The sequence below is a fragment of the Canis lupus genome, chromosome 7 (genome assembly GCF_011100685.1).
Source record: "Canis lupus familiaris isolate Mischka breed German Shepherd chromosome 7, alternate assembly UU_Cfam_GSD_1.0, whole genome shotgun sequence".
Lineage (NCBI taxonomy): Eukaryota > Metazoa > Chordata > Mammalia > Carnivora > Canidae > Canis > Canis lupus.
In genome coordinates this window covers 48,690,309-48,713,077 of record NC_049228.1, presented here as the reverse complement: position 1 = coordinate 48,713,077, position 22,769 = coordinate 48,690,309, and the positions used below count along the sequence as shown (strand labels likewise).

The window sequence follows — 22,769 nt, the reverse complement described above, 5'->3', positions numbered from 1 at the left end:
AGCTATTATTGCTAGTTGGTAGGAAAGTAAGCTTTTCTCTTAACCAAGAGGGTTACAATTAAAATGTCTGTTTTATAGGATTTTTCATTTAAGAAGCCACCCAAATTCAAATTCTCTAAAACTTGACCTTTCAAGGAACTCAAGATTCAGAAAAAATCCTAAGCAGAAAAGCTCATGAAACAGAAATTCTTTTAGAACTTGAAAATTTGGAGTTTCTTATGAAATCGTAGACCTAAAATGCCATTATCTGATCTATTGCTGAGAAAAGGATCCTTCCTTAATTTTTTAGTTTTATGTGAACCATCTTAATCCTTGTTTTTGTTTTTTGCTTTGTTTTTTGGGTACTGCTTTCAACAAGGCATTTATTGGTCATTTACTCTGTGCCAGACACTGTTCTGTGACTTTCTTCTATTAACTGATTTAATCCTCACAACTCATCTTTAGATATATGTGATTATGTCCATTTTACAGATGAGGACCCAGTGAGGCACCGAGAACTAAAATAGCTTAGTAACTTGTCAAAGGCAACACAGCTGCTAAGTGGTAGATGAAACTAAACTGTTCACTTGATATTTAGGAATAAATGATGTCTGTAATCATATTGCATTTGTTTTTCTAATATTAGCTTATTTTTTGTTTGTTTTCCAGGATTTGTTGATGTACCTATTACAGCTGGTCCAAGCTCTCAAATATGAAAATTTTGATGACATAAAGAATGGATTAGAACCTACCAAGAAGGATAGTCAGGGTTCAGTGTCAGAGAGTGTGTCAAATTCTGGAATAAATTCTACAGAAATAGATAGGTATGACTATCCAGGGAGGGCTTATTTTCAAATATAATAGTCTTCCCCCCATTCAGACTTCTTCTCTTTTTCTTTTCCCCCAGATATACTGAACCTTAGTTTGTACTAAGTTTAAAGTTGTATCAATGATTGTAGCTTATGCACTCACAGAGCACACATTACTGTGTTACAGAGCTGCGTTTTGCAAGCTGTGGAGTCAGAATACCTGAGTGAAAATCTCTGCTCTGCCACTTACTAGCTGTGTAAGCTTGTGGAAGGTGCATATTCTCTGTGTGGCCCCAGTTTCTCATCTTAAAAATGGGGATATAATAATAGTAACTAATCTTTGAGGGCTGTTGGAAGATTAAATGAGTTAATAATATACATAAAGCATTTAGGATAGTGCTCAGTAAGGATTAGAGACTACTGCTGTTCATGAAAAAATAAAGTGAAAGATGGGGCATGTTAGTGAACTCAAATATTTTATGGTATGTTTTATTGGCCGCTTTTCACCTCTTTAGTAGTTATAACAACAACAACAAAAGTATGGTACTTGAATTAAAAGCTGTTAACAATATTAACAAGAACTCCCATCTCTGTAGCAGACACTGCAAGGTGGTCCACAGACTTAACTCATTTTAATAGTCCTCTGAAGTACATGTTCCTATCCCTAATTTAGAGATGGACTGAACAAGAAGTTAATTGTCCAGAGGCTTTTATCCTGCAAATGGTAGAGTTGACTTCAAAGCCCAAAGCCCATGTTGTTTTTCCTTTGCCATTTTGCTTTTCATGAAGTCTTAAAAGTTGAGATGAATAGGAACCTTTGGGTGAGAAACCCAGTCATTAAACAGTTATTTTGTGAAGGTCATGAGATTTGTTAATGACAGATGAGGTCTAGAGTTCAGATTTCCTGAATTAGTCCAATTATTGCAATTTTCACATGAACTCAAGATTGTATTTCTAAATTTTTCATTGTGATTATGATACTGGTGTTCTTTATCTTCTGTGTTTCATTTGAAGAAGAACTCAAAAATGGGAAAAATATTTTTTTTTCTTGTCCTGGCTGCTTTATATTTTTCTATTTTTAAGAGAAGAGACAGGACCCTCTTACTTTGTCTCCCACCATATATTAAAGGCCTTCAGTCTCCAGTCATGTTTATTTATATACCTGCCTCCTCCCTTAGTTCACTTAAAATCTTTTACTAGAAGTCTATTAAGATTTTATGACAAGATGTAAAATGTAATCCAGTATTTCCCAAATTATGGTCTGCTGGTTACTAATTTATATGATTTTAAAAAGATAAAAAAGAGATGGGATGGTCTTGTGTTCAGATATGTTTGGGAAATGCTCGTTTAAATTAAAATACACTTAAAAAAAAAACTATAGTATTTATCAAAAACCTTTAATATATCAGCTTGCACAAAAATCTCCCAAGAGGCTGTTATCCATATTTTTTTTTACTGTAGGCTTTTCTCAGGACATACTATGACTCTAGTGTTGCACAGAACATGATTTAGAAATGGTGCTTTAACCAGACAAAACTGTGCTTAAAAAAAAAAAAAACTGTGCTAAAAAAGTCTAAGAGAAGGTGAAGTATTTTCTCTTACAGAATTTTTACATGTCAGTGATATCTCCTGTTATTTTTTCAGCTCCCAAATTATAAACAGCCCTCTTCCTCCAGTGTCTTCCCCTCCTCCTGCATCTAAAACAAAAGACAGTTCAGATGGTGAAAATCTAGAGGTAGGTACAAAGCTTTTCAAGTTTCCTACGGGAGCTATCTTTCCAGATAAATATTTTATGTTGGTCTTTAAAGCATTGATTTTGATTAATAAACTAAATATTACAACTTTATTAAATAACTTGTTTTATGATGCATGTTTATGACTTTTCCTCTCAGCAAAAAAGTGCCAGAAAATCTTCAATTCAAGGCATTTTTATTGGTGCTTTGGGCATATAAATGGATTAATATGCAATATGAAAATAAACTGAGCTTAAATATTTTATTAAGGAAACTCAAAATATTTATTGTGAACATATTTGTGAACATTACTGTAATTGTTGGTATTGTGATTACATTGTAGAAATGTATGACTTTGATACTTATATACTAAGTAGCTGTTCTTTTACAGAAAAATTAAGTGAAATCTTCCTAAATAAATAGACTGATTTTTGAGGTAAAATAGGCCAAAAAGCCTACGACTACTCTGAAAGTACATTTGGAAGTATATTTGCAGAAGTTGATGTAGTGTGTTGTTGAATTTCTCCCTAAGACTTCTAATTTGAGAACATTTTGCATCTCTGATGTTAAAAACAAATAATATGGACTTTGATACTAGGAAGTTTACTTGATTTTTTTTTTAACATATGTATATATTGCCTTTAGTCGAATTTTAGTAGTAGTGTTGAAGACTGAATGACTCCTGTTTTTATTACTAACTGTTAACCAGAGTTTGATATCTGCCTACCTCTTGATACAAGAGAAAATATTGAAAAAAAAAAAAAATTTTAAATTACAGGATCATAGAATCCTTAAGGGAGCCCTTTAAGAAACCATTTAGCACCAGTTTAATTGTTTTGCTTTTTCAAATCTAAGATACAGATATATTGGTTCAGTAATTCATTCTTTCACACATATTTTTTGAGCTCTTAATCACATACCAGAAATATTCAAGGTGCTGGGGATGATGAGGTCAAAATCTTTGTCTTCATGGAGCTTATATTGTAGTGTTTGTACTGATGGTAGTCAATAATATTTATATACAGTAGAAGAAATAATGATATCTACTTTCTAAGGAGAAAAATAAATCAGAGTAGGATGATAGAGGAGGTATTGGGGTGAGGTTAGACAGTTGCAATTTTGAAAAGTGGTCAGGGAGTGCCTCCCTGGGAAAGTGACATCTTGTAAAGGTGATATAGTGAGGGAGTAACCATACAAGTGGTCTGGGGAGAGTATTTATCAGGCAGAGGGAACAGCAAATATAGGGGCTTGAGGACCAGAGCATAAGTGTAAGAGGAACACCAGAGGATCCTGGCTCTGGGGAGTGAGCAGAAGGGAGCATAGTAAAAGAAGGAGTCAGAAAAAGAGCAGGAATCAAGCAGGCCATGTTATCAAATAACTTTTACTTGGAAGCTATTGAAAATAATCTGCATTAGACTTGTTGGTGGCTTGAACTAGGGTAGTTTACATTGAAGATTGTGTGAAGTGATTGGATTCTGAATGTTATATTCAGAATAGTTTTACACATTATGACTCAGAACTTTTAGACTAAAAATAAAAATAGTTTATATATATTTCTCATATTTCTCTTGTAACTGTTAGACCTACCTGTTATTACTCAATGATTAAACCCATTTTTTTCTCAGCTGAATAGTTTGTAAAGGGTTTAGCTTATTCAAGCTATCCCAGAAAGCACTGGGACTCCTTTTGAGTACTTTCTCCCTCTTGTTCCCTCCAGCAGAGTAATAATACTATATAAGCAGTCATCACCTTTAAGAGACTCGTAAACAATTCAGTGTTTAGAGATGTCAGGTGGTATCCAGCCAAACTGAAATTCATTGCTTATCACTGCACATACCAACATCCTTGTTTCCTCTCTGACACCTGAGGAATCTCTTGCTTTCTTCCCCTTTCCTTTACCTGTTCTTGGAGTTTTAGGAGAGCACTATGTATGTGTGGCCAAATGTTAGAAAATAGACACTTACTCTCATTGTTGAAATATGGTAATTTTCCATTAATTCTCTGGATTCTTGAAGAGAAGATATATTCCCCAATCGTTGGGAATACCATTACATGAATGTCACTAGAACAAGCTCATTCATTGTGTTAATGAACCCTTTCCTGATATTTTCCTGTGCTTGATATCTTAAGATTTAGGGTAAAATCCCCCCCCCCCCCCATTATGCATAATGGTGTAATTGTCAGTTTCTCCTTCTTTTTCTGTTGATGTTTGCTTTAAATATTTTGAAACTATTTTATTAGGTGTATTCAAGTAAATTGAATCTTTTATCACTGTTATTACTACTACATTATGTTGAGTGATATATTTTGCTTTAAAGTCTGTTTTGTCTGATTGAAATAGTACTTTGTCTTGGTTAGTATTCACTGGTATACTTTTGAGTCCTTTTCATTTCAGTATTTCTGGGGCCTTATATTTAGGTTTATCTCTGGAAAATATCCTATAGCTAGATTTCATTTGTTAATCCAGTTTAACACTATTGTCTTTTAACTAGAACTTTTCCTCCATCTTTATTGTGATTAGAGCTATATTTTGATTTATTTCATCATCTTAAGTGGTGATACTTTCTATCCTTATATATTTTTCCCTTACCTATATTTGGCTGGATCCTCTTCCTATCATTTGTCTCTGTCCTCAGCTTGGAGGTTATATTGTCTCTCATTTCTTTTGCTGGCTAGATATTTTAACATCCATCCTTTAAGTTTGGCATAAAAAGTATTATCCTTCTCCAAAACAGTATGCCTCTTTACTTGTATGTCACTTTTATCCAGTGATGTAGTTCTTTCTTATTTAACTCCCTAATTAGATAATACTATCATTGTATACAATCAGTAACTATTTAGATATATTTACGATTTCTTCTTATATCTCTGAACTTCAATATGAAATCACTTTTTTTTCCTAAAGCACATTTTTTTCTTGTAGTCTTAAAAATTTTTTTAATTACCTAAATTGAGTTTAAAAATTTATAGTACAGGTTTCTTGTTTCACATGTTTTTATTTATTTATTTTTTTGTTTTAAGATTTTATTTATTAGAGAAAGAGCATGAGCCAGGGGGAAGGACAAAGGTAGAGGAAGAAACAGACTCCTTGCTGAGTGGGGAGCCCAATGGTGAGGTTCTATCCCAGGACCCTGAGATCATGACCTGAGCTAAATAAAGGCAGATGCTCAACCGACTGAGCCACCCAGGCACTCCTCACAAATGTTTTTAAATTTAATTCTTTCCAATCAATCTATGCTCTGTCAATAGTATTTTAATGAAAAAAAAAAGTATACTGTCAAATGAAATCTGTGTTTTCTATATATATATATATATATAAAATTGTGTGTGTGTTTATTTTTATATATATGTGTGTATATAAAATTATATAAAAATGTAATATCCTTCTCCTCAAGTCAAAGATAAACTTTAGGCTTAGATTCTACCTGTTAAATTCATGGATTTGGTATTATGACTTTCTGATTGAGGTGTTTCCCTACTGGGCTTTTAAATGTTGCACATTTAAAATCTAGTGCTAAGGTTTTAGCTCTAAAATTAGAGATAAGGTTCTTGCCACCTCTGAAAGCACTGGCATATCTGCTTTGTGATAATAACCTTTTATTACTTTAGCTTACTTTCCAAAATACCCCTACCACATAGAAACTTCTAATCCATTGATCTGTACTTCTTTATTTGTTCATCAGCCTCCTTCAATATTTGCTTTCCTCTGAATATATCTTTTATCCCATGGCTCAGCATTTTAATCATTCTTTTATTAGTACTTTCAGTTCCCTTGGTAAAATCTCAACCCTTGATAAGCCTAATTAATTACCTAATTGCTCTAAGCCTTAATATTGCTGAAGAAGCACATGGCCTAGCATGTTGGCATCCCTGTAAATTCATGATCACAGACATCAGATGGACACTCAACATCTGCCATCTTACATTTTTCTGGGTGGGTTGCTTTCCCTGCTCTGCAGTGCCTATTTCATACTTTCTCTACTTTCTTCTTCGTGCTCTGCCTCACACTTAATGGAAAAAAATAGAAGTCTCTGGGTAAGAATGGTCTCAATTTCCCATCACCAGATTTACAGAGGTAATCCTTTTTCATGCTTTCCTTGTTTTCCTACACAGACAAAATACAGCTCCATTCAAAGATATGCTCTCTTCTTTTCCTGGTAGAAATATTCAAATATGTCAGTATCTCCCATCTAAAAAATTCAGAAACGATTATAGGGGAAAGGAGAGAAAATAAGTGGGAAATATCAGAAAGGGTGACAGAACATGAGAGACTCCTAACTCTGGGGAAAAAAAAACAAGAGGTAGTGGAAGGGGAGGTAGGCGGGAGGATGGGGTGACTGGGTGATGGGCACTGAGGGGGGCACTTGACGGGATGAGCACTGGGTGTATACTATATGTTGGCAAATTGAACTCCCATAATAAAATCTACAAAAAATAAAAAAATAAAAAATTCAGAAATGAAACAAAACAAAAACTCTTCCTTGCCACCGTCCTTTGAAACCACACCTTATTTTCTTATTTCCCTTTAAATAAGATCAAGCTTCTAAAAGTATTAAAGGGAGTTTCCCTTCTAAAAGGAGTTTTTTGTAAATATTGACTCTTCTTCCTTTTTTCTTTCTCCCCAGTTTTTAATCCACATCATTCTGGCCTTTGCTTCCCATTGTTAATTCAAAACTTCCTTTGCTAAAGTAGTAAATAACTTGAATGTTTGTGATTATGTATACTTCTCAGTTCCTATTTGCAGTATTCAGCAAAGTAAATGGCTCCCTTTTTTTTTTGTTTTTAAGATTTTATTTATTTGTTCATGAGAGACACAGAGAGAGAGGCAGAGACACAGGCAGAGGCAGAAGTAGGCTCCTGGCAGGGAGTGTGATGCAGGACGCATCCCAGGGCCCAGGGATCACGACCTGAGCCAAAGGCAGACGCTCAACCATCGAGCCACCCTGGTGCCCCAAATAGCTCCCTTCTTGAAGGATTCTTCTCAGGGTTTAAATGATACTGTACAGCCCATGTTTTCCCCCCACCTCTCTGACTGTTCCTTCTTAGTTTCCTTTGTCAGCACTTTCTCTGCTGCCTGACATCTTAATGTTCCTCAAGGTTCTCTTCTATTCTCAATTTATACTCTTGCCCCAGGCTGTACTGATAAACTCAAATTTATATGTCTTGCACATTTCTCTCATCTGAGTTTTAAATTCGTATATCCCAAACCCTACTTGATCTCCATTGTATATCTGACAGGCATTTCAAGTTAATATTTCAAAGTACAACTCTCTCTCCTGAATACAACACTTCAGCCTGTTGTTCCTCAGTTGGAATTTCCATCTGTGATGTAGCCAATCAACTCATTTGCTAAATCCATAAATTTGGGAGTTAATGTCAATTCCTTTCTTTCCTTCCTCCTCCTTTTCCATCAGCAAGTCTTATTAATTATACTTACCAAATGCTTTAAAAATCTATTTCTTTCCATCTCTGCTCCCACAGTTCACTCTTGTAGACTCCTATAATAACATCCTAACTGATCTCAGGCTTCTACTTCTCAGAGCAGCTGGAGTCATTTTCATATAATGGAAATCAGATCATCTCACCTTCCTGCTTAAGATCTTTTGTTCAATATCCACTGCTTTGCAAACAAAATCTATACTTAATAGTGTGACCTTAAAGGTCTTGCACAATTGGGCTTTGCCTATCTTTTCAGCTTCCTTTACTTTCATGTTCACCGTATTTTAGCTACACTGGGCCTTTTTAAAATTTCTTGAACAGTCAAGTTTAGGGCCTCTGTCCATAGTGTCATTTTGGTCTCGCCTAGTATCACATCCCTGTCGCTGCCTTTTGTGACCTCCCGATCTAAATTATTTCTGAGTTTCTTTGATGTCTCTCTTCTCCACTAAATGTTAAACTTCAGTAGGACAAGTAACTCTGTGAACCATGGTGTCATTAGCCTCTCATATATTGCCTGATTTAGAATAAATATTGGATGGAAGGATGGAGGAATAGATGGATATGTAAAAATCTGATCTGTGACAGAGATATATAGATGAAAACTGATAGACAAATGTAGACTCTCTTCTTTTCCCCTTGTTAATAGCAGATGGTAATAAATTTACATTTCTTTTAATTCTTTCAGCAAGATCTCTGCACCTTCTTGATATCAAGAGCCTGCAAAAACTCAACACTGGCTAATTATTTATATTGGTATGTGAAATAGCTTTCTTTTTATTTTCTGATTACAAGTTAGGACTATTTTTTTCCCCACACTGTAAATGTAAAGGCAGTTTGAAATAAGATATGAGAAGTCATCAAAAGCCTAAATATAGTATTTATGTTTCCTGGCTGTATTTCTTTACAACTGTGTTCAAGGAAGTACTTATTAGCACTACTGTTTCTCTTCCTTTCACTGACTTTTCAGGACGTAAGATAAAACGGGGTAAGGTAGTAGGTTTTGCAGTTTGATATTTATTTGCTTTTTATGCTATTTTAAGTAGTGTAAGTATGGTCCCTCACAGTCCTTCAGGAGTGTGTATTTTCACATTATAACCACGGCATTGGTAATCACGCAAAAACAGGAAGCTGGAATTTGAAGGTACCTCTCTTGTGGATGAGGAAACTGGGGCAGAAGCAAGATGTAGGTGAACTTGGTGGAACCTTATTAGTTAGAGGGTTTTTTTCTAACCTCAGAGGGTTTTTGTTTGTTTGTTTGTTTTTTTAATAGGGATTTTTTTAATTTTTTATTTCTTAAGAGGCCAGTCAGGGAGAAATTCATCAGGAAAACATGTTTCATGGGATATCTCACGTTGGTCTCTACGTAAGGTCCCCCCTTCCCTGGGGTCCCTTGCCCTCCACATGAGGGCTCAGCACAGTCCACCCAACAAGGGCGAGCCACACAGAGGGAGACAAAGTCTGCATGCCTCCCCTTGTGAAGCCACACCCCATAGAAGGTGAACGTGGTGATAGCTCTCTGCAGGCTGGAGGCAGAGCTGCAACTAATTCTTGGGGGTCTACATGCATTTAGAGCTCTGTTCTTCAGGAGACACTAAGATCAGCAGAGACCTTACGGAGGGTCTCCAAATGCAGGTGAGGGACCTCTAGGCTTATTTAGCACTTTGGTATTTACAGAGTGCTTTCAGTGACCTTTTCTCACTCTTCCCCAAGAAGTTAAATGGGGCAAGTAGAAGTGTATCTATGAGAAAGGTTTCCTGAATGAGGTGAAGGAAAGAGCAACTAAGGCCATGGAAGAACTAACTGACTTCCTGGGACACAAGTAATATAAAGCCTGGCTCCCTTTATCTGTCACAGAATAATAAAGTATAGAGGACAACTAACTTAAGCCACAATGAGCAATATTTTGGTTCAATAAAAGAAAGCACTAAGATGAAACACAAGACAAGAGAGCCTTAGCAAACAAAAGGCCGAGCCAGCTGGGCAACCACTACCTGAAATCTCTGTACATTTAGAAACATTTTTAAACTTATTGACATACTTGATAATATTTAACTGTGGAAATTATTTCTGATCTAAAATACTGCTTGATTAATTGGGTTTATTACTTAAACAGTAGAAGTGAATAGATACCATTTTGAAAGCTCATTATTTTTGAAGGATAAGGCATTTTGCTTTCCATGAAGAAAGTAAACAAAATACTGTCTTGTTCTAGACTGAGTTTGGAAAACTGTCCTGTAGTTCAAATTAAGCCTGAATTTTATTCTCCTACTCTCCAAACATAACCTTATTCTGGATACTGCCCTTGTAGCCAAGAAATATGCAACTAAATCAGAAGGCTCTTTCAAAACCAAAAGAGCTGTCCATTATGTACATATACAGTAAATAATTGTTTAGTCTCAACCTTTATGGTCCCCTTTAATCGTAATTAAATCTGTCATTTTCCCCCCTGCCCCTTTAGAACCTGTAATTTTTTTTTCCTTTTGGTCCTAATAATGGAAAGAAAAATAACCTCTTTTAGCAGTTTAATATAATATTCATAAAACTACATTTCTCTCACAGTAAATTTCAGTATGTCCTTGAAAAATACCTACAGAATGTTTTGGCTAGTTGTTTATCACCATTTTTACTTTAAAAAGTTTACTTGGCAATTCTCATAATACCAATAGCTATTATTTCCTTTTTAATGTAATCTCTTGCTTCCTAATGTTCTCCATTTTCCAATCTGAATTCTTAAGTGTATGTCTGTTCACTGGTGTTACGGAAAATTTCCTCATGAACATCTAAGTAAATATTTAAAAGGAAATTAAAAAAAACATAGCACTCAGAAATTTGCCAAGTTTTTGGGTAAGTACTTATAAGCTGCTTGAGTATTTTAAAATTAAGATTTTATATTTTTTTAAATCATTTACTGAGAATTCTTTTATAGATATTTTTATTGCAATATTCATGAAAAGTTTTCTCTGGCTAAGAATTTATAGTCTAGAGTCGTCACTATTATAAGAGCTATGTGTGCATATATTGATTTTGTGGTGTTTTAAAATTACTCTTCAGATTTGACTATAGACCAGATTTCATTGTAGAATCTGAAATTAGTTGTGATAGAACCTTTGTTCTCTTATTTCAAGTAGGAAGAGTTTTCAGACCATTCTGCAAGCATCTAAGCAGTAGGAAACCTATTAGATGAGCAATTTCCAGCAAGGCAACAGTTTCCATTCAGAAAGAATGCTTTGTTTTCTCCATAGACAATAAACAAATGCAACTCCAACTCCCAGTCTTATAAGCATTCCATCAAACTTAGATTTGATTTGTGTTTTCTTGCTATATCTCTGATTCATTGAAGCAATAGCATGTGCTATGTCTGCTCCTTCTCTGAGGAGTAGTTGTTTTTCCTGTATTTACAGTCTGCATATTACGTATTCAGAGATACTCATGGGGAGAAAAAAGCTGTTGATGTAGGCTTCTGGCATTGGTAGGCACTGCTTTTTTGATTGTTGGGTGAAAATATGGAAATAATTTCAGTAATTGGTTTAAAATGATCATTCTCTTCCTTGAACATGGACAGGGTAGTATAAAAATATTAATCAAGTATAACAATTTAAAGGCCTCTCACTCTAAGCATACTCTTATTGTAGCAAATATATTAAGATAAAAATTTTAATTGATTGTGCTATTTCCTTTCAAACCTTTTGAATTTCCTTTTTCATTTGTCCCTTTCCAGCGATTTAAATGGAATTCCTGGTATAGCTGAATCCTTAGGGGCTTATCGTTGTGCAGACAATCCTTTTAAAATGAATAGTGTCAACCTTTTAAGCCACAGAGGGGAGTTATAGTCTCCAATCTGTAAAGTGCTGGGCATCAAGATCTATAAATCGTTCTGTTTTTTTATTTTTATAGCTAATGTTGAAATTGAAAGTAAACTTTGGATGCTTTGACATGTTTTTCTATAACTTTTAAGACCTTACAAGGTAATAAAGGTTATTTACCCTACAAAATGAAATTGCCAGGAAGTAGGTAACCCACTGATGTCATCTTACAATGAGTACCTGGACAGTTTTGTCTGCATTTCTACTTGAAGATGATAGGTTTCGAGGGAATACCTTAGAGTGCTTTGTACAATCTACTTACCGCTGTGAACTGAGAATTCAGAAATGATTCAGATCTAGATCTTTTAGTCTTGATCTGAATTTGCCCTTCATATTTGGAGATGATGCTGTCATTTTTGTTTTAGACTTGTCTTTTTGCAACAGAACTTTGGCTTGGAAGATTTTTTGACCTTTATCATGAGCATCAGTGTGGACGCTCAGTTATAGAAAATAGCTGTGACCATGGAGTTTACTTGGTGGTCAGGGAGACCTGAACAAAATGATGGAGCCTATATGTTCTGGTCATCTGTATTACGGTATTACTCATTTGGAAATGAATTTCTGTGTAAAGACCCAGAAAAAGACAATTATATACTAAGGTAATGGAGATAGTCAAGGAATTTAAAGGGTGGAAAGGTCTGGATAGGATTTGAATAGGATTGTATATTATCAATGTTATAGTTTAGAATCACTATTTAACATTTCTATGTGATATCCTGAAATGACCAAACATTCTGGAATACTGCAAATAGGAAATAAGAGTTTATCTTAAACTGTTCTTAGCTTATTTGTCTAGAATAGAGCTACCCAGTGAAGCTTTCTACAGTGATGGAAACTATCCATAATACTGCACATATGGCTGTTGAGCACCTGAAATATAGAGTATGTGACTGAAAATTGAATTTTTAATTTTATTTTAAATAGTTGTATGTATCTTGTAACTCTAGAAGGCTTTCTTGCTTGCTTGCTTTTAGAGAGAGAGGGCAGGGAGAGAAATGAGAATCTTAAGCAGGCTCCATGCCCAGTGTGGAGCCCAATACAGGGCTTGATTTCACAACCCTGAGATTATGACCTGAGCTGAAATCAAGAGCTGGGTGCTTAACCAGCTGAGCCACCCAGGTGTCCCTCTAGAAGTCTTTCTTGATTCAAGATTCAAGAATACCTTGAATTTTGGTCTAGAATTCCTGTTGGGAACATGATATGATGGAAATACCGTCATGGTTCAGTTCTTCATTCCACTTTTCTGAGAATTCTAGGTTATATAGCTCTAAGACTTTAGAACAGCTGCTATTATCATGATAAACCATTGCACTGGGAAGTCAGGAGAGGAAGGCTTTTACTTTTTTAGAGCCCTTAAAATATTTCTGTGTATAAGACTATTATAAATATGTTAGGAGCTACTGAAAAGTTTTAAGATGTGGCCTGTAGCATCAAATTCTTAATAATCAATAAAGGGAACTAAGAGTTAAATATGTGAAACAGTTGTAACAGCACAAGTTCCAGAGGCCAGGCCTATTCTAGGAAGTCAAGGAGGAGGGACTTGTCAGGGTCTATGAAGGCTTCCTGAAAGAGATACAATGTCTTCTTTACTTGAAGGGTGAGTAGCATATGGAAAGATGGAGATGGGAAGTATTTCTGGACATTATTGCAGCATGAGCAAAAGTACCAAGTGGGTGCATATAGGAGGAATGATTAGGGGACTGACTTGACTGCAATGTGCATTCATAAATTGGGGATAGTGGACATTTGAACCAGATGGTGGGGCCACCAGATCTATGTTAAACTGGTAGATAAGAGGGAACCATTGATTTTTTGTTAGTAGAGGTAGCACATTATGAAGACAGTTTAAAGAAGAAAAATTTAGGATGATTGTATTGAGCAATAATGGGTTTCTTTTCAGAGTTGGAGAAGCCAGGTAATAGGTATCTGCTGGTTGATTCTAGGTGGGGCTAGCTAGAAGCATGGTTAAGAGGCATTTTATAGGGAAAAAAAAATTAAGTCTAGTGACTAATTGAGTATAGATGTTTGAGGCAGAGAAATGGGAGCTAGGTTTGGCTCTATGTGCATGGATCACAAATTAAGGTGCCAATAATGATTTTTTTCCGAAGATTTTATTTATTTATTCATGAGAGACTCACAGAGAGAGGCAGAGACACAGGCAGAGGGAGAAGCAGGCTCTAGGCATGGAACCTGATGTGGGACTCGATCCCTGGACTCCAAGATCACACCCTGGGCTGAAGGCAGGCGCTAAACCGCTGAGCCACCCAGGGATCCCCGCCAATGATGATTTTATGTAGCACTTATGTTCTCTGCTCTGGCTACTGCTCACTTCTATTTTCTTGTATTCAAGCGATTCAAACACTTTATGTTTCCTGCCTAATTTTTGAGAAAACCCAGCTACAATGGAATTTTTAGCCCAAATGACTGGAATATTGGTAGATTCAATAAAAATAGAAAAGTAACTCATTTAGTGTGATAGATTCAGTTTTACATATGTTTGTTAAAAATGACAGTGTCTTAAAAAGGAATGTGCTGCTTAAAAATTAGGGTGGATGAATGTAAAAGGACATTTAAAGAAATGCAAAATCAGAGTTTTGGGTTCATATTGGAGAATTATCAGCATTGAGATAATTGTTAGATTTGTGAGATTTGAGTCATTCATTCATTCAGCAATAACCTATTGAGTTTTTTGAGCCAGGCCTGGAAGTGCGGAGGGTATAGTGTAATCAAGACAGATAAGCTTTCTGCTCTCAGGAAGTTCACCTTCTGTTGGCAAACTATACTTTTTCCCAGAAATAATATAAAAGAAAATAAGTGGCTGTGACTTGAGATTGAAAAAACACTATCAGATTAGAAAGTTGAAAAGTTTTATATGATTTTTAAAGATAAAAGTGTGAGAGTATAAGCTTAGTATGACAGAAAGGGTTCTGCCCCAGGAGCCCAAAGTCCTGGGCTCTGATTTCAGGTCTGCAATCAAATAGTAATGGCATTTGTAAGACATAACTCCTCTTAAGTTTGACTATTGATGAAACAAGCAAGTTGGTCAGAATAGATCTGTGTTTTTCAAACTACATGTCATGACTCCCTGAAATCAGTCTAAAGGCTCACAATCTAGTATTTGTTATTCAAAGAAAAATGAAATAGAACAGAATAGCAAATATTAACATAGAATATTGCTTTGTGAAACTTTTTCGTTTTGAGGTACCTATGTGCACACATGCGGCTGCAGTGTCCTGAATTGTGATATAAAATGTGTGTCTAGTATGGCTTGTTCCCATCAACAGTCACAAAACATTGGCCTCTGTGATCTAATCTAGATCATTGGTTATAAGATTTGGTAATTGTATAAGCAGTTTGGGTTTATTTAAAATTTCTTTAATCCTCTAAAACCACAATTTTATGATAAACAAATGGAAGATTATATGTGGACTTTTGAGAAATGAGAAGATTGGGTGGGAAAAATAAATAGAAAATTGTATTCATTTTGCAGAGGTATGTTAATGAAAAGTAGCTTCAGAGAAATTTTTGGAATAAGAGAGCCATATTTACTACCAAAAGGATTACATAGGTTATGAAAATATTGTTTGTAAGTTACTTGGTAGATTAGTGAGCTTCGCTGATTTCTGAAGATGGTGATGCTATATGTACCTCAGAAAGGATTAGGAGAAAAATGCTTCTTTTGATGCTAAAATTTATAGAAAATCTAGGATACTATATAAATTAAGGCATTATTATTATTAATTGACTTTTGATAAACAGCTGTGTATGTGCCCTAATTTTCTACTTTTGAAAGAGTGATGAAAAATGTGTTTCATTATTTCTGTTTATTTATTTTTGCAAATACAAACTGTTCAAGTAGAAAGTAGAGATATTTACAAAATGAATCTCATTTCGCCCCTTATGAATGACTTAACATATTTTTAAGGTATGTGATAGTGGAGTGTGAAGATCAAGACACTCAACAAAGAGATCCAAAGACCCATGAGATGTACTTGAATGTAATGAGACGATTCAGCCAAGCATTGTTGAAGGTAACCATTTCATGTGGGGGTTGGGAAAAACACTGGGCATGGGCCATATCTGGCTGGTTGTCTGCTTTGGTATGTCCCATGAGCTAAGAGTAGTTTTTGTTTTTAAATGATGGAAAAAAATAGAAGAATAGTATCTTGTGACAAATGAAAATTATGTGAAAGTCAAATTTCAGTGTTCCTACATCAAATATTTCTGGAACATGGTCATGTTCATTTGTTTTCATATGTTTATGGCCATTTTTGCACTGCAATAGCAGTTGAATAGTTGAAATGGAAACTGTATGGCTAGCAAGACCTAAAGTATTTATTCCTTGGCCCTTTATAGGAAGTTCATTGACTTTATTTAATGTTGCTCTTTTATTTCCCTTTCTTTAATTTTGTTTATCAAGACTAGATACATTTACAGAAATCTGACCATGTTCATATTGCAAGTACTTACTACGTAACTCATATTTTTGCTTCTTAAACAGTTTTTAGAATCTTTGTAAAAACATTTTCTCCTCTTTGGTATTGTGGTTCTTTTTTTTTTTAATAATAATAAATTTATTTTTTATTGGTGTTCAATTTGCCAACATACAGAATAACACCCAGTGCTCATCCCGTCAAGTGCCCTCCTCAGTGCCCGTCACCCATTCACCCCCACCCCCCACTCTCCTCCCCTTCCACCACCCCTAGTTCGTTTCCCAGAGTTAGGAGTCTTTATGTTCTGTCTCCCTTTCTGATATTTCCCACACATTTCTTCTCCCTTCTCTTATATTCCCTCTCACTATTATTTATATTCCCCAAATGAATGAGAACATATAATGTTTGTCCTTCTCCGATTGACTTATTTCACTCAGCATAATACCCTCCAGTTCCATCCACGTTGAAGCAAATGGTGGGTATTTGTCGTTTCTAATGGCTGAGTAATATTCTATTGTATACATAAACCACATCTTCTTTATCCACTCATCTTTCCATGGACACCGAGGCTCCTTCCACAATTTGGCTATTGTGGACATTGCTGCTAGAAACATCAGGGTGCAGGTGTCCCAGCGTTTCACTGCATCTGTATCTTTGGGGTAAATCCCCAGCAGTGCAATTGCTGGGTCATAGAGCAGGTCTATTTTTAACTGTTTGAGGAACCTCCACACAGTTTTCCAGAGTGGCTGCACCAGTTCACATTCCCACCAACAGTGTAAGAGGGTTCCCTTTTCTCCGCATCCTCTCCAACATTTGTGGTTTCCTGCCTTGTTAATTTTCCCCATTCTCACTGGTGTGAGGTGGTATCTCATTGTGGTTTTGATTTGTATTTCCCTGATGGCAAGTGATGCAGAGCATTTTCTCATGAGCGTGATGGCCATGTCTGTCTTCCTCTGTGAGATTTCTGTTCATGTCTTTTGCCCATTTCATGATTGGATTGTTTGTTTCTTTGGTGTTGAGTTTAATAAGTTCTTTATAGATCTTGGAAACTAGCCCTTTATCTGATAGGTCATTTGCAAATATCTTCTCCCATTCTGTAGGTTGTTGTTTAGTTTTGTTGACTGTATCCTTTGCTGTATTGTGGTTCTTAAAGTGCTATGGCACAGTTCAGCCAGCAGAGGGTGTGTGGGGCAGTGAGGACCCTTACAGCATCCATCTGTGATTTGCTACAGAAATAGTTAATTTCATAGCATCTTTTATCTGCAGTTTCATGTTTTATGTTCTTACAAATTTGAATCTCGTCTTACTGAGCTCTTGGAGACTAAACTTTTTTATAGTTCTCAGAGCTCAGAGCTTCTCTCCTTTAACTTATTGGCAGATAAAGTAGTTGGTCTTCTCTGCTAACCTTAGTTCTGTCACTTAAAGCTTTTGTCATCCTGTGAAGAAATTTCACTTTCTCCAAGCTTAAAATTCCTCACCTTCAAAATGAGGATGATAACAGTTGCCTAGCCACCCTTGTCATTGTAAATGGGAAGATTAAATGAGAAAATGTATTTTATAATATTTTATGAACTGGGAATTCACTACATAAGACTTTATGGCATTTAATTTTTATGACATATTTTACTAAGCAAGCATGCATTATGTTGCTATTTGAGTGCTTTTCTTTTCTTTTCTTTTCTTTTTTTCAGTAGATTTTTAGGTCCTTGAAGATGATACTGTTTCTGCCATATGCAGAAATGCAATGCATTTCTGAAGACATCATAGGCCTCCAGATATTTATTGAGTCAAAGAGTAAATGCATTTTGGGTGAATGAATTCTCTCTTTTATCACATGGTTGTATGTGAAAAAAAAAGTGCTGTTTTTGATAGATTAGTATTCATTGAAGACTCAGATAATTTTCAACTATGGAAGGATTGGCAGTGTTTAAATAAGCTAGCAGCTTTCTCATTATCTCTGAATCAAGATAATTAATCTTTTTCAATTTCACTTTGTATTGAAGTTTGTAGCTATTAGAAGAATAAATAAAGATCACCCATGCTATTAAAGAAACCCTGATCATTATGCTACACAGAACTAATTTTCTTTCCCTTTGAATCCCTTCAGGGTGATAAGTCTGTCAGAGTTATGCGTTCTTTGCTGGCTGCACAGCAGACATTTGTAGATCGGCTGGTGCATCTAATGAAGGCAGTGCAGCGTGAAAGTGGAAATCGTAAGAAAAAGGTAAACCTATGGGCTTTGCTTTTTGTTTATGACTATTGAAGTCTTGGTATCACAAAATACTGAATTCTGGTACAGTCTCTCTAGGTTGATATATTTTATGAAATTCTTAGGTAATTATAGTAATAGGAAGATTTATAAGCACTGATTATGTACAGGATCCTGTTTTATGAATTTATATACATACACACACATCCTCACAACAGCTCTATAAGTTAGATGCTGTTATTACCTCACTTATAAAAAAAAAGTGTCAGTAGAGAGGTTAAGTAATTAAAAAATTTATTTAAATTCATTGTAGTTAACATAGACTGTATTATTAGTTTTAGGGGTGAATTTAGTGATTCCTCAGTTGCATATAATACCCACTGCTCATTACATCACGTGTCCTCCTTAATGGCCATCACCTAATGTACCCCTTCCCCCAAACTACCTCTCTTCCAGAGACCCTCAGTTTCTTTCCTAGAGTTACACATCTCTTACAGCTTCCCTCCCTCTGTATTTTATTTTTCCTTCTTTTTCCCATGTTCATCTGTTTTGTTTCTTAAATTCCACGTATGAGTGAAATTATAAGGTAATTGACTGACTGACTTCGCTTGGCATAATACCCTCTAGTTCCATCCACATTGTTGCAAATGGCAAGATTTCATTCTTTTTTGATGGCTGGGTAATATTCCATTCTATTTATATACCACCTAATTTTTATCCATTTATCTATCAGTGGACACTTGGGCTCTTTGGATAGTTTGGCTATTGTGGACATTGCTGTAATAAATATTGGGATGCATGTGTCCCTTCAAATCACTCTGTTTGTATCCTTTGGATAAATACCTAGTAGTGCAATTGCTGGGTCATAGGGTAACTCTGTTTTTAACTTGTTGAGGAAACTCCACACTTTTCCAGAGTGGCTGCACCAGTTTGCATTCCTACCAACAGTGTGTGAGCGTTCGAGGGTTTAAGTAATTTGTCCAGCATCCTCAGCTAGTAAGTATTACAGTTGGGGTTTGTTCCCAGGCATTTTAAGTCCATATTTTTAATTTACAGTGCTCTATTGGGTCTCATTTTAGAATATTAGCATCCTAGAATATAATCTGTTTGATGTGCAAAGGACCTCTACAGATCATGGAGACTGGAATTACTCTGAGAAAATGAAAGTCCTCTGTGACTTGACCAGGGTTACAAAATTAGTTATTAGTAACAGCACACATTGGCTTTGCATCTGTTCTCATGGCTAGTACATACATCTTTCTCTCATGTAAGGCTTCTACTTGATGACAATAGATGAGTATCTGTTCTTCACAAGTCATTTTCCCTCATCATTAGCCCAAATGATGTGAAGGATTCATTTGATAGTTTCTCTTTACCTAATCCATCTACAGGCCAGTCTTTCTTTGTGACCTTTGTAAAAGAACACATTTTATTGTTCTCCAGACTTGTGAGAGGGAAGTGGAGAAAGGAAAAGGTAGAAAATGGGAGTCAGGAGTTCAAAGGCAGGGAACAGGTTTATAGAGAAATGCTAGTAGATATATGTGCAAGGAATAATGTTCACAAGGTTAAGAAGGAGAAAATAGGCTGAAGAGAAACACATTTTTATTGATATGACTTTTTTTTTTTTTTTTTTTTGGTTATTGCTGTGAGAAATCACAAACTGGTTAAATAACTGAATCCCTACTACTATTCCTTCTGGAGCCCATCCCCCCCCCCCAGAGGTGGCTGTGTGAGGAAGAAGTGTGATGACATACCCACCTGCAGGAGTGTCAGTGCTTGCAACTGTCATTGTGGGCATGTATTTAAACCATTTCTTCTCTGTGTAACATGTTCTTCTATTTGTCATGCACATGAGTCCAGCTAAGTTGTAGCTATTCTGGAAGATAACTGTGTACCTAATCGAGGCATTACTTAAAGCTACCCAAAATGAATTTTGTTTAGACAATCCTGAATATAGTCTCAATATTGGCCAAAAATCTTTTTTAGACATTTTCTTATGATGTGTTAAAAAACAAACAATTTTATTAATGTAGTTTGACTAGAACAAGCCCTGTCACCATAGAGAAATGCCAAGATGGCTCTTTACTACCATTATTTGTATTATTATTAGTAACAATGAAATAACTACTGCTAATAATTTAAAATTATATGTAGCACTTTTCCATCTCTCCATTTCCATAATGAGTTTTGAGAGAAATATGTCATGGTGAATGCAGCAGTGTTAGATATGTAGGAACATTATCTGTGAGTTATTAGTAAAATTGGTAAAACAAATGATAAGGTTTTTGCAATATTGTTTTCCTGTGTTGACCTCTAGTTTAGGAAGAATTCTGTTGAAAGAGGTCTCCAAGTTTAGATATTAGAGTTCAAATAAAAATACATTTTCATCAATGCATTTGCTCTTGCTCACTCTCTCAAAAAAAAAAAAGTCTTAAAATTTAATCAAGCTTTTTTTTCCTTTTTTTTTTTTAATATTTATTTATTCATGAGAGACACAGAGAGGCAGGGACATAGGCAGAGGGAGAAGCAGGCTCCTTATGGGGAGCCCGATACGGGACTTGATCCCAGGACCCTGGGATCACAACCTGAGCCAAAGGCATATGCTTAACCCTGAACCACTCAGGTGCCTCTCAAAGCTTTCATTTTGAATGTTGTTAAATACTCTCTTTTCCTTTTTGATTCTGTACGTGATAACATTCACTTATTTGTTCTATCAAAATGTATTGCATGCCTGCTGCATGCCAAATACTTTTTTGGATTCTGGAGAAACTGCAGTGAATATAAAAATTCTATTCTTATGGACCTTTGGAGGAGAAAGTAAATAGAATAAATAAGTGAAATATATAGTAGATAATGTATGCTATGCAGAAAAATAAAGCAGGAAAAGGAAATAGAAAGTGCTGGGTTTGAGTAGTAAGGCAGTGTTTCACTTCTCAATAGCATAGTCAGGAAGGCATTGCTAGGAAGTTACCATTTGGACAAAGACCTGAAGCAGGTAATGGAACAAACCATGGCAATATCTAGAGAAGACTTTTCCAGCCGGAGGAACAGCAAGTACAAAAGCCTGATGTGAGAGCACGTATGTGGGGATGGTGGTGACATATTTGTGAAATAGGAGGAAGCCAGGTGTATTTGGAGCAGAGAGTGGAGGAGAGGAGGAATAGGAGGGGAGGACAAAGGACAGAGATAAGAGGGAAGCAGATGGAATATATCTTCACAAGTCATTACAAGGACTTTGACTTAAGCCCTGAATTAGCATAAAAGTTGTTGGGGATTTTGGACAGGAGAGTGACACGACTTGACTTTGGTTTTAGCAGCAGTGCTCTGTTGTTTTTTTTTTTTTTTTTTTTTTTTTTTGGTAAAAGATTGTAAGAGACAAAGTTGAAGAAGAGCAGTCAGGAGGCTACTGCAGTTATCCAGCTGAGAAGTGAGAGCAGCTTGGAACCCAGGGCTTACAGCAGTGGATGTGGTGAGAAGTGGCTGCATTTCTCACCCCTCTTTTATCTGCTTTCTGGTTATTTTATTGTTTATTGGTACATCAGTTAGAAATTGGTTATAATAGGATAACTTGAAATTCAGGTTAATTGACATTTCTTCATACTTGTATGTCTGATTGTATTTGGTTAGGGAGTAGACTTACTAATTTTTATGAGGGTTATGTGGAAGTTTATACCAGTTTTCAGTTAACCTTTACATGCACTTTCTATATATAATTCAGAGGGAGAACTGCAATCATACTGTAGAAGAAAAATCTAACTTTATATCTTAGTGGTCCTTGAAACACTGTTTTTCTGAACTTCCCCCTTACTAATTCCAGAATTCTTGTCTGTGATGCTACATCTTCTTAGTAAGCATTACAGTGGAAGTGCTTTATGCTAAGATTGGCAGGTCAAGTTTTCTCCCTTAAAGAATAAGCACACCTGTTAAAAAAAAAAAAATGCAAGACTCTCCAAGCTTTCAGGCAGATTGTTCTTTTGAAATTGAATGGGAGGGCTTGATCCAAACAGTATAGATGCTGCTAAATGACAAAGCTGTTTTGCTGTGACTTGATTTTTTTTGTTTCTGAGTTCTTGGCTCAATGGCAGTATGCATGTGAGCTGCAGAAGATAAATGATAATACCTTAGGAAAAGTGAACAATAAAAGGTAGGCTTTCAGTTCCTCCAAGTGAATTGTTCACTTTTTAAACCCAAAACATGGACTGGAGAAATATGCTGAAATTCATGCTTAATATTTGATCATACAAAATTAAGTTTCAAATGAATTAGGTTTCTCTTTGTGGCTTCATACATCCTTTGACGACAGA

At 35.6% G+C, this 22,769-nt stretch overlaps 1 protein-coding gene across 1 annotated transcript in view; it reads left to right on the top strand.

Annotated features, from left to right (window-relative positions):
* Positions 1-22,769, top strand: part of PIK3C3 (phosphatidylinositol 3-kinase catalytic subunit type 3) — a 136,886-nt gene that overhangs the window by 62,723 nt on the left and 51,394 nt on the right. Inside the window, exons 11-15 of the mRNA NM_001287160.1 lie at positions 649-803; positions 2,433-2,523; positions 8,646-8,713; positions 15,749-15,854; positions 18,364-18,480. Coding sequence (NP_001274089.1) covers positions 649-803; positions 2,433-2,523; positions 8,646-8,713; positions 15,749-15,854; positions 18,364-18,480 — 537 coding nt within the window. The remainder of the gene's footprint in view (positions 1-648; positions 804-2,432; positions 2,524-8,645; positions 8,714-15,748; positions 15,855-18,363; positions 18,481-22,769) is intronic.